The 12,933-nt window shown below is 37.3% G+C and overlaps 1 protein-coding gene across 2 annotated transcripts; it reads left to right on the top strand.

Moving 5' to 3' along the window:
* Positions 1–1,354: 1,354 nt before the first annotated feature.
* Positions 1,355–9,274, top strand: bap1 (BRCA1 associated deubiquitinase 1). 2 transcript variants are annotated; one of them, XM_039691101.2, is made up of 17 exons: positions 1,355–1,562; positions 1,773–1,802; positions 2,015–2,069; positions 2,819–2,951; positions 3,065–3,184; positions 3,955–4,016; positions 4,151–4,293; positions 4,376–4,454; positions 5,289–5,427; positions 5,552–5,678; positions 5,750–5,937; positions 6,016–6,146; positions 6,880–7,364; positions 7,492–7,718; positions 7,809–7,901; positions 8,431–8,503; positions 8,687–9,274. In XM_039691101.2, the coding sequence occupies exons 1-17, from the start codon at positions 1,526–1,528 to the stop codon at positions 8,818–8,820; spliced, it is 2,256 nt and encodes a 751-aa protein (XP_039547035.2). In that variant the 5' UTR covers positions 1,355–1,525; the 3' UTR covers positions 8,821–9,274. The 2 variants fall into 2 exon arrangements, with proteins under 2 accessions (XP_039547035.2, XP_039547037.2); XM_039691103.2 differs by having other exon boundaries at positions 1,372–1,562; positions 5,831–5,937.
* The last annotated feature ends 3,659 nt before the right edge of the window (positions 9,275–12,933 follow it).

Here is a 12,933-nt window from a genome sequence, read left to right as displayed (position 1 = left end):
TAGATGACTTTCAATACTTACACCTGTGTCTTTACAAATAATATGATTTTATTTTGTAAAACAACATATTTTTGTATTAAATATGTTATATTGTATTCAAATTTTCTTATATAACTTAAAACATTGTTACACAAGTAAAATATTTTATTGCAATAAGTTACATATAAGTAAAATAAGATATAAAATTGTTTTGTGGATGTTATATAATTTATTATATATCAATTATATTATATAAGCATATATTATAAAACAGCAATGTTTAAGAAAATGTTGTGTAAATACTTAAAATAATCTATATTGAAGGCTTTTTACTTAAGCCTGTTTTATTATAAATATTTATAATATAATATTTATTCATCATTTATGGATATAAATCATGTACTCTTTCTTCTTACTTTTTTATTATCATATATAATAATATATATATATATTATTATAAATATCACATTATTTTGTAATTTATAATGTAACAAAATACATTCATTAAAAGTATAATATTTTTGTATACAAAACCTGTACTCTTTTTTTACTCAGCTTTTTTTTTTTTTTTGCATTTTATCCGGCATCATTATAAATACTATATTATTTTGTGCCTTATAATGTAATTTATAATGAATCATATTACAATCATATTACAATGTGATACTTTTTACTTTTTTTAGCACATTTTAGCACATATATTTATAATAATTTATATTTTAAATATTATCTTAAAATATTCTTATATAATCTAAAATAGTATTGTTTGATATATGGTAAATCTATAATATTTTGTTGTGTTAAAAAAAGTTTAAAGTGCATGCTATTTATGTTGTGTAACTTATTATGTAATTAGGAAGCATTTATGGCATGTTATGAAACAGCAATGCTCTCAAAAAGGTTTCTTATTGTGTAAATCTCAAGAATATGTCTTTAAAATGTAGTTTAAGACAAAAACGACTGTGCAGTTTTAAACCCTTATAATAATTAAACATTGTTTGTAAATATTATAATACATTTGTTGCATATTATTACTACTGATTCTAAATGCCCCAAATAGTTTTTTTCTTGGCTTTGATGATAAACTATCATAAAAAATAAAAAATAAAGTAAACAATGGCCTACTACTACAAATCGCTTGTTGAAATAGTTTTGCTAAAATGTAAACAAAACATATGTAATGATTAAGGAATATGTGACATATTGATTGCTTATGAGATATAGCAAAATCACATTCAAGTTCACCGTAAAAAACGAACAAATAAACTGTTACGAAACTAGAACCATTTTTATGTAATTGATGTAATTGAGCTTCACAGCGCAGCGCCATCCAGCGCTTCTTCACTGCATTACACTACCGACTCACGGCGCAGCCGGATGACGTCAACTACAATCGACGGTGCTACTCTTCATTGTGTTTACTAGCCGTCCAGATCGTCTAAAGATGGATTAAATATGTACTAGAAAATGATTGATGTGGTTCTTTCTAATATTATGGACTGGTCGATGATTTAGTGGAGTTTTGGTGACTCTAATTTCTGCAAAAATGAACAAAGGTTGGCTGGAGTTGGAAAGTGACCCGGGTGAGTCTCCAAATCAACATTTATGTATCTTATATTGGAGTTTGGTTATTCATTATTTATCAATCATTATTTTATTATCTATCAAATATGCAGTAAGTTAACATGTCATCTCGCTATACAGTAGAACAGACGTGAATTCAATATGAAATTCAATTCAACACACTCACATGATCATATTAACGTCATTAAATTGGCTGTTTCGACTTTCAGGGTTGTTCACACTCTTGGTGGAGGACTTTGGTGAGTTGATCTGTATGACACACACACATATGCAAAAACGATGTATGCCATTTATGGGGTCAATTACAGTCTACATATGAGTGATGGTGTTTTAATGTGATAAACAATTATTGATAAAACATTGAGTGTTATGAATATTAAATAAGATTATACGCTTGGTGTAATGAATTAATATGTGAAGATTAATGTAAATGGCTTATGTTTGGACACAGGTGTGAAGGGCGTTCAGGTGGAGGAGATCTATGATCTTCAGAGCAAATGTCAAAGGTGCATTTATCAAACATTTTTACTTTTTAAGCCTGTATATTTATGATTTTAATACATACACTCACCAGGCACTTGGTTACACCTTGCTACAGCTGGGTTTGACCCACTTTTACCTTCAGAACTTTATGGCATAAATTCAACAAGGTGCTGGAAACATTCCTCAGAGATCTTGGTCCATATACGTATACATAAGAGCATCATGCAGTTTCCAGCACATCCCAAAGCTGCTCTATCGGATTGAGATCTGGTAGCTGTAAGGCCATTTGAGTTTAGTGAACTCATTGAACTCATGTTCAAGAAACCAGTTTGACATGATTTGAGCTTTGTGACATGGTGTGTTATCCTGCTGGAAGTATCCATCAGACGATGATACACTGTGGTCATAAAGGGTTGGACACGGTCAGCAACAATACTCGGGTAGACTGTGGCGTTTAAACGATTGTCAATTGATACGAAAGAGCTCAAAGTGTGCCGAGAAAATATTCCCCACACCATTACACAAACAGTCTGAACCGTTGATACAAGGTAGGATGGATTCATGCTTTTATATTTATATGTTTACGCCAAATCCTGACCCGACCATCTGAATGTTGCAGCGGAAATCGAGACTCATCAGACCAGGCGTCGTTTTTCCAATCTTCTATTGTCCAGTTTTGGGGAGTGTGTGAATTGTAGTCTCAGTTTCTGTTCTCAGATGACATGTGTTTTCTACATATATATAGCTCTTCTGTCTTTTTTCTTCTTCTCAGTCCAGTGTATGGCTTCATCTTCCTCTTTAAGTGGATCGAAGAGCGAAGATCTCGGCGTAAAGTCTCCACGCTGGTGGACGAGACCTCCGTTATCGATGACGATATTGTTAACGACATGTTTTTTGCTCATCAAGTGAGTCTGTATTGGTTTAGTTTATTTATTTGCTGATAAAGGTAGCCTTGCAACATAAATCCGCCGTTATTATGCCCGTTTTCTATCGTCTGTTTGTGGATTGTTGTGTGCAGTTGATACCAAACTCCTGTGCTACTCACGCTCTTCTGAGTGTGCTACTGAACTGCAGCGGCGTGGAGCTGGGAAACACTCTGAGCCGCATGAAAGCTTTCACCAAGGGCTTCAGTCCTGAGGTCAGGATGAACACCATTTTTAAGCATGACTTAAAGGGATAGTTCACACAAAATTCCTCACCCTCAAGACCTTTGTTCATCTTCAGGACACAAATAAAGATCTTTTCGAGCTTTTTGTCCCTCCATTGACAGCTACACAACTACCACTTTGGTTCAAAACGTTCATAAACATTCATAAAACAGATCCATATGAATCGAGCCGATTCGGTTTAGACCAAATTTTCTGATTAGACTCGTTCACTTTATATTATGAACCGATTGAACTTAGGCTTTCATTCACAAATAAACATCCATCAACACATGAGGTTCATTTTCGTGTTTGAGCTTTTTACAAGAACCAATGAGATTTGTTCTGGCATGTCAAGGTTGTTCGGTTGAGCTTCTGTTTGTTTGCTGATCAATGTTTAAATGTGAATAAAAGCCAAAATTCAATTTTCATCATGTAAACCGATCGAGTCTCTCAGAAAACTTTGCCTAAACCACTCAATTCATGTGGATTAGTTTTGCGAACTTTTTGTAGCATCAAAGTGTCAGTTGTGAACTGTCAATAGAGAGTGCAGAAAGCTCTCAGATTTCATCAAAAAGATCTTAGATTTGTTTTTCCTGAAGATTAACAAAAGTCTTTCGGATTTGGAACGACATGACACAATTTTCATTTTTGGTTGAACGATCCCTTCAAGTCATTGCACTATAAGAAAACAGAATAAGCACACTTTTGGATCTTCTCAAGACCTGTGTTTTAAAGCCATCTGCATTTTTTGACGTCTTAGAGTAAAGGTTACGCCATTGGAAACGCCCCTGAGCTGGCGAAAGCCCACAACAGCCATGCCAGGTAGGGTTAGCTTTAATATTACTCTAGAAACTCTTTCCCGCTAACATCGAATAAGTAGATTTTACGCAATCAATCTTAGTTGTTGTCGCGATCTGTTGTTTTGTAGTTATTGTTTTTGTCTTGTTTCCATGGAGACCGGAGCCGCGGCACCTGCCGGAGAAGCAGAACGGCATCAGTGCGGTGCGGACGATGGAAGCGTTTCACTTCGTCAGTTATGTGCCTATCAAAGACCGGCTGTTTGAACTGGACGGGCTAAAGGCGTATCCCATCGACCACGGTGAGAACTTAACTCACTAAAGATAATTGTACTGACAGTCCGATGAAGGACAAGGTTATAAAAATCTGTCTGTCTCTCTCAGGGCCATGGGGTGAAGAGGAAGAGTGGACTGATAAAGCCAGACGGGTCATAATGGAGCGAATAGGACTGGCCACTGCAGGGTAAAAAGCCAGACTGGTCAATATTCACATCTCTAGCCAACGGGATGAGGAAATTATATATAGAACATCAAGAATATTGCAATACATCAGATCTTCTGTACAGGGTTTTTTTCTTTTTTAAGCATGTCATTTTTACACTTTAGTTTAGGGTCCAATTCTCACTATTAACTTGTTGCTTATCAGCATTGGCCGATTGATAGTACTTACGAATAACATATTAATGTCTTATTCTGCATAATCATATTCTAAATCCCTTGATTCTACCCAATACCTAAATTTAACAACTACCTTACTAACTATTAATAAGCCTTAACTAGGAGTAGCTAAATTCAACATTTTGAATCTACATTACTGTACAACAATTGGTTTCTCTGATAAAAAAGTAATACCCTTTAAGTCACTATATATATACTGTATATATATATATATATATATATATATATAAATTTTAAAGGTGAAAAAATATTAATATATTATAAAAAAGCTATTTTTTAAATATATTCACATATTCATTATATATATATATATATATATATATATATAAATTTTAAAGGTGAAAAAATATTAATATATTATAAAAAAGCTATTTTTTAAATATATTCACATATTCATTTTATATATATATATATATATAAATTTTAAAGGTGAAAAATATTAATATATTATAAAAAAAGCTATTTTTAAAAATATTCACATATTCATTATATTAAAATATATAAAAATAAATGTATCATTTTTATTATTATTATTTAAGTTTAGCTTATTTAAGCTTTATTATTATTATTAAATTTATTATTTTCTTTCTAGCATCTGATTTGTCTTCTCTCCCCTCAGAGAGCCCTACCATGACATCCGCTTCAATCTCATGGCGGTGGTTACAGATCGCAGAATAAAATACGAGTCCAGGCTGGACATCCTGAAACGGAACAGGCAGATTATTCTAGAAGGGCTCCAGCAGGTTAGGGAGAAAAAAGTGAGTATAAATTCTTTGTTTGAATAAAATCCTGATAATCAAGCTTTCTGTGAATGATTTCTCTGTGTACGGTACAGTCGGTCTCATTTGTAAATGCCTATGTGCACCACTGTACGTGCTACAGGTCATTCGGGTGACCCCACAAGATTCAGGCCAAGATCGTAAGCAACAAGACTCCTCCTCTTCAGAAGACAATTCAGCTGTTAAAAAGGAGGAAGGGCAAGACACACCAGAGAAGACCACACCCACAGGTACCACACACAATTTTTGCCTCAAAAAACTATGTGACTAAGAACCTAAAACATGTCCCATGATATTTCAGAAACTCTAGAAGGTGCTGCGGCTCTACCAAGTCCCACTGGAAAAGTCAGACCCATGGCTAAACCCGCCTCTTTACCAACAGTGGGCGCTCCGCCACCAGGCCCTCTACCTGTTCCCAGTCCCAACCCCATCGTCCAGCGTCTGCCGGCCTTCCTGGATAACCACAACTATGCCAAGTCCCCCATGCAGGTAAGATCAGGTTAAGTTTCAGGATATCTGGACTCGTTAACATATGTGTTTTCACTCGGTGTTTTGATTGATTGACAGGAAGAGGAGGATCTCGCTGCGGGTGTGGGACGCTCTCAATTACCTGGCCCCCCTCAACCCCCTTATTCTGACGACGAGGAAGACTATGATGATGAAGAAGAGGAGTGCAGCACTACAGGTGCCACAAGCAGGTATAAGATGTTTGAGAAAGTGTTACATTTCTAAACTTCATTTCAAATATGTTATTGTAGCGGTAACAAACCTCCAGAACTCAAGAGGGCGATAGTCCCTTCAAATGTCTGTACCATTAAACTGCAGGTGTTATTATTTAGCTAACTCTAAACATAGCGACATGCTTAAAAACCGCTAGCTAACATGCTTAGCAACATTGATATTAGTAAGTAGTTGAAAACTTACCAGAGAAAAACAATTATGCAAACATTTTGCGGCAACGCTGTGGCGTATTTGAATACTTTTGAAGACGAGAATACTTTTTGTGCGCAAACACCCCCCAAATAACTACTTTATTCAGCAATCTCCTCTCATGAAAACGCTTTTACGCGTCGGTGTGCACACTCACATAGCCGCCCTTTGTTTAGTCACGAGGCGTTAAACGTTTGCGAATATCGTGAGCGAAATTCGTCCCAGTGTGAACAGGCCTTTGGATTTAATCAAAAATATCTTAATTTGTGTTCGGAAGATGAACGAATGTCTTGGAACGGGTTTGGAACGACATGAGGGTGAGGAGTTAATGACAGAATTTCAATTTTTGGGCGAACAAACGCAATTTTATGTTTCGTTTCTCCACCTGCTGTACCAAAAACATACCAAACCCTTACTTTAAAATCAAAAGTACATACCAAACCACCATTTTTGTGTAGTTACACCACTATGACCTCTATTGTTTGTGTGTTTGATTGGCAGGGTCCGAAGAAAGGTGGGTCTACGCACACGTACCATGAGCCGCACTGGAGTGAGCGGGGTTGCGGCAATGGAGGGTCAGATAGCACTTAGCGTTTTAGCTGAGAAACTCAAGAAGGAGGTCCAGAGGAAGGACGCAACCGGATCCACACCTTTGAACGTTCGTACCGAGGGTCGCACGGGTGGGATCAGCATCACTTCGGCCTGCCAGCCTTCACCCACACCCAGTAACGAAAGCACGGACACGGCCTCTGAGATCGGCAGTGCGTTCAACTCACCGCTGCGCTCACCCGCGCGATCGCAAGCGGCAACGCGTCCCTCCAGCCCCGTGGCGGCCCACTTGAGTCGCGTGCTGTTCGGAGAAGAGGAGGGGCTGCTCCGGTTAGATGCCCGACACAATCGAGCCGTCCGAGACTTGGGGGCGCTAGTGAGCTCCACGCTGCTGCGACTGCAAGAGGATGGCATCATGTTTGCCCTGCCACCTACAGGTAACAATGAGATTTTGAAATCCAATTGGATCCTATTTTTATTCGTAAAAGATTTTTTCGATCCTATTGCGAAGGATTCATCAATTGTTCCCGTATTGGTTTGGATAACTTTGATCTCGTATGACAGAAACGTTGGAGGGGTTGAAGAAATCAGGTAGTGTGGAGAAGAAAGAGAAAGAAGAGGCGACCTGTCCGGGAGGAGAGGAGGAAGCTAAGGAGGGACCTTCGGTCGAGATGAAACAGGAGGACGTCAAAGAGTCAGTGGACGTCAAATCAGACCAGGAGAACCTGTCGTCCGCCGACGCCACCGCTGAGACCAGCAGCAAACCTTCTGGAGAAAAATACACTCCTAAAGTGAGACGGCAACCATTTTGTTTCTCATTAGTTAATTGGTACAGGTTTGTTATGCTAAGTTACATGAACTTGAGGGTTTCTGTCTAACAGGAGTTGCTAGCCTTGTTGAAGTACGTGGAAGCAGACATCACAAACTACGAAGTGTGTCTGAAAGAAGAAGTGGAGAAAAGGAAAAAGTATAAGGCAAGTGTTTGACTTCATCTTCGACGTTCCGGTGATCAGCGTGAACAGTGAACTTACGTTTTGTGTAGCGTTGCGATTTAGCGCTTAAAAAACATTTGCCGATACCTTCGAAACCGCTAGTCCGATCAAGACGAAACCACCGTCAGAAGTTTGGAAACATAGGTCGCTGGCTACACGCTAATGCCCAAATGCAAAATATTAATAGTAAGGGGGTAGTAAAACTCAATCAAAGTCACGTGTCAGTCATTTTATACGTGTTTTTCTTTTTATAAATGTCTATAACTCTGAAGCGAATTGAGATATTTTCACCAAATTTGGCACACACATGTATGAGCTCACTCCGAGGCCACATGGAAAAAATGGTGGGACTGAGCCTCTTGGTGGCGCTATAATAGAAAAAAAAACGTGTAATTCCCATTGACTTCAATACAGTTTTGTGATGTAAAATGCTATACATAACAAATGCATTGCTGTAACATTATGAAAACTCAGAATTTCAGTGAACCGTGAGCTTTTTGTCCTTTCTCAGATCGATGACCAGAGGAGGACTCACAACTACGACGAGTTCATCTGCACCTTCATATCAATGCTGGCACAAGAAGGTAAAAAACAACCAAACATTTTTGGTTGAGAATCTTCATATGTTATATGTTCAACGAAATAGCAGCGTGAATGTTCTGCTAATCGTCGTCTTTTGGATTCCATGATAGAACGAAAGTTATATGGGTTGTAACAACTTGAAAGTAAATTGCCTTTTAATCAAATGTCCCTTTGGTGGTTTGTAGGTATGTTGGCGAGTCTGGTGGAGCAGAACATCTCAGTGCGTCGCCGACAGGGCGTAAGCATCGGCCGGCTCCACAAACAACGCAAACCCGACCGGCGGAAACGCTCACGGCCGTACAAAGCCAAGCGCCAATAAACGCTAAAAAGAAGCGAATGGCGGCAACTTCATGACTCAATCTTTCTGAGACATTGTCCTGACACATTTCTGAAGACAAGCAACAAAAACAAACACAGTGTTGGTGGTGATGTTGATTTAAATATTGTTTTTTAACCTTCACATTGTAAACTGGCCACATTCATAGTACACCACTTCCAATGCAAATTGGTGATGTTCAAAAGATATTTAGAGATACTGAATCATTTGTCATGCTGCCATATGAAATCCTTACTTTGTACTGTATCAAGCTATAATCATAAAACCAACAATCATTGTAGCACCATATTGAGAAAACAACTGTTAGTGCCATTATTAGGGTAATGTTTGAGATTGAGGATCAGGGCTGGAGTAATTCAGGCTTTAAAATCCAAAGATTTCAAGGAATCTTAATCTCCAGACATCCCAAATATCCAATTAAAGTGCTACCAAAGATAACAACGCACCAGTGCTTGTTTGAGTCTATCGGAGAATGTCTATTGTGACCAAATGGACCAATCGTCAATCTGAGATACGTTCACAGCCTTTCTGGGATCAAATATTCAGTGTTCAGTCATTTTGTTTATACTAGACTTAAAAGGATCCAAGATTGGCACTGTCACGTTTGGGATATTTTAAGATTGTAAACTTGAGTTGGTTTGTGAATTGTATTTTATTTCATTTAATAGAAACCATCACTGTAAGAGTCAAAGAAGATATGGTTTTGGTTATATATAATTGTCCTTAAAAATTTTCTTGAAGATTGTTTTTGTTGGCAATAGACCAGTGGGTTTTGTCTCATATGTTTGTTTGTACATATGTATTTGTGTTATCTATCTAGATATTAAAATAAATGTTTTGAATTACACTGGTGGTCTTGGTTTTAGTTTAAGAAGGCTCTTGCATGGGAGTAACTACACTGTAAAAAAAATATTGTTGGTTTAACTTAGGGATGCACCGAAATGAAAATTCTTGGCCGAACCGAAAACCGAAAAAGAGGAAACCAAGGCCGAAAACCGAAACACCGAAAGAAATTATGCCAATTATTAGTATCATTGCATTTATGGCTATGACTGTGTACAAACTTTACTAAAATCAAGGCATTGCAATTGCATAAATTAATATAACATTTTCAAAGAATAAATCAATTACAAATTATGCAAATATATATTTAGCACAATGCACAGTATAAAATAAAATTCAAACTAAAATGTTTAACTTGACCCCACTTATGTGTACACTAAATAATAATCTACTGGCCTGCAGAAAGATTTTAAAATGAAATGTTCTCTCAAAAACAAAGCCAACCGCAAACTTCTCATCACACCAGCACCCAGTTTGCATGTCTAAATTAGTTACATTTAAAAAAATGTAGCATACAATAGCATAAAAAGCCTTTTTAAATGAACAATGGTCCATGTTTAATACAAATGTACATGAAACTTAATGAAACATTTTTAGTGAATGTAGAAAATATTTAAGAGAGCATTAATTTAGTTCTACATGTTCCCATATACATATTTTTTTGTAATGTCACAAGTAATAATCTCAGGGTTTACTGGGTTTTACATAATTATTTTTGTATTGGTGGTGAAATACAAAAAAAAAATAAACATTGTCATGTGTTTATCTGTCTTCTTCTCACCGATTCCTGATGGTTAGAGGACAGTTACTTGAGTCGTCCCCTGTCGTTTCAAGGAACAGTTACAACGGAGCGCGCGTCAAGTATAGACGAATCCGACGAGCGTTCTTGTGTAGGCTGCCATCTTGTGGCGACGCCATTACTGAGCTGTTACACCGGCATAGACATATGCACCGGTATGTAAACAAACCTCGGAGATAAGGTGATAACGCACCCTTGATGACAGCTACAGCCAGGCAGACTTGTTGGGTTGATGATGTTAGACATTGGCCTCCAGTCACAGATGAAGGTACAAACGATCTTACAGATTATTTATGAAAATAGCTTGGCAAGCAAGCTAGGCTAACGTTTGCTACCGAGGAAACTAAAAAAAGATCTGTCCATTTGGCAACAATAAATAAATAAATGAAATCAAATAAACAATTTCATGTTTTTCATTTGTGTCCATTATTTATCTCATTTTTACATTGCAACGGGCATGGGTAAGGTAACGTTACAGCTAGAAAGTATACATAATATCGACCAACTACTGTTTTTAAACCATGGAAAGAGGTCAATATAACAGCAGGAGAACAATTATATGTCACATAACGTTCAGCTCAGGAAAGCCATTTAATGACCATAGCATGTAAATTGAATAGAAAAAATAACAAGAGAGGAGATTTTGCTCACAATATCACACATTTATTATATTTTTTTACTTATGTCATTAAATAATTGTTATTATACGCGAATGTCCGCGTCTTGTACTCGCCCAGGAAATCTGTAAACCGTACGGCTCCAGACAGGGGCAGTCGACCCGGGGTATTCACAATGTTTTCTCTTCAAAATTGAAATTTTACTGCCACCATTGAAACAATTTATAACGGAAACTGTTTACCCATTCGACATTATACAAGGGCTAACGTTGTAACGTTAGTGACAGTCGTAAATCGCGAGCTGTTTATTCCAGTGGACGCAAGTTGCAACTAAAACAATAGAAGGCAATGGCGCAACGCTACCCAGCAACAGCTCAGTAATGGCGCCCGCTTACTTCCGGTAGTTTCGCCGGATTCGTCTATAAACGCCTCGACCGTTTGGAGCGGTGCACGCGCTGTTTGTGGAGACTCGCGCTGCCTTGTTTACTTTCGCCTGCCTCCGCAGCGCGAGTCTAATTTATAATTTTTAATTGTTTCCTGCTCTAAACCATGCGTGCCGCCATGACGACGACTCCGGTTCCGAGCGGGTCAAGAGCGGTGTGCGCGCTGTCTGTGGAGACTCGCGCTGCCTTGTTTATACTTTCGCCTGCCTCCGCAGCGCGTGTCTCCACAGACAGCGCGCACACCGCTCTTGACCCGCTCGCAACCGGAGTGGTCGTCATGGCGGCACGCATTGTTTATAGGTGGATAAACAAGGTTTCCGTCTCATTGCGGGTTCAGATACACTGAAATACGTCCACACCGCAGACATGTTGCTTCAGACAAGCACGTGCAGGTCGCGGTTTCTGTTTGCGTCATCACAACATTTCGGCCGTATTGTTTCGGTGATAAAAGTCTTTCGGCCGAAAACCGAAAATGCACTTTTGGGCCATTTTCGGCCGAAAATTTTCGGCGGCCGAATATTCGGTGCATCCCTAGTTTAACTTAAAAAAGTAAGTAACCTGGTTGCCTTAAAATTTTAAGTTCATTGAACTGGAAAAAGTGAGTTAATACAATGAAGGAGAATGATTTAATCATCAGAAACTCAAAATTATATGTTATCTGAACTAAATAAATTATTTAAGTTGATTTGACAAAAGAAAAAATGTTGTGATTACTCCACTGTAAAAAATATTGTTGGTTTAACATAAAGTAAGTAACCTGGGTTGCCTTAAAATTTTCAGTTGATTGAACTGGAATAAGTGAGTTAATACAATGGAGGAGATTAATTTACTCATCAGAAACTCAAAATAATAAGTTATCTCAACTAAATAAATTATTATAAAGTTGATTTGACAAAAGAAAATGTTTCGAAAACAAATCTTGAAAATATTTTTTTACAGAGGGTCTAACGTTAGTCAGCATCAGAAAAATAAAAAAAAAACCCACCCGAAACTGGTTTAAACGGGTCATTCTCATTTCTCAACACCCTCAGCAGGAAATGAAAGAGCAGCGTGGCTTCCAGCGTCCTGGTGTCTCCAGTTCTTGGCTTTATTCACAACTACACTGTAAAAAATATTTTTATGATTTGTAATCACAACATTATTTCTTTTGTCAAATCAACTTTCAAATCAATTTATGTAGTTCAGATAACATAATATTTTAAGTTTCTGATGATTAAATCAATCACCTTCATATTAACTCAATTTTTTCATTTCAATGAATTTACATTTTTAAGGCAGCAAGGTAACTTTTTTTTTTTTAAGTTAAACCAACAATATTTTTTACAGTATATAGTCAGGAAGTGTCAAAACGTTTTAACCAGTTTTAGTAAAATGATGTTTTGAAGTATGAATA

This window comes from Pimephales promelas, chromosome 2, assembly GCF_988280905.1.
Source record: "Pimephales promelas chromosome 2, fPimPro1.hap1.1, whole genome shotgun sequence".
Taxonomy (NCBI): domain Eukaryota; kingdom Metazoa; phylum Chordata; class Actinopteri; order Cypriniformes; family Leuciscidae; genus Pimephales; species Pimephales promelas.
This window is presented reverse-complemented; position numbering and strand designations above follow the sequence as displayed.

What these genes read in the sequence shown, in the direction of transcription:
- bap1 (XM_039691101.2), top strand. Translation starts at nt 1,526, where the DNA reads ATGAACAAAGGTTGGCTGGAGTTGGAAAGTGACCCGG. An exon ending in CTTCAGAGCAAATGTCAAAG is followed by an intron (nt 2,070 to 2,818) that starts GTGCATTTATCA and finishes TCTTCTTCTCAG; the next exon opens with TCCAGTGTATGGCTTCATCT. An exon ending in ATCAATGCTGGCACAAGAAG is followed by an intron (nt 8,504 to 8,686) that starts GTAAAAAACAAC and finishes GGTGGTTTGTAG; the next exon opens with GTATGTTGGCGAGTCTGGTG.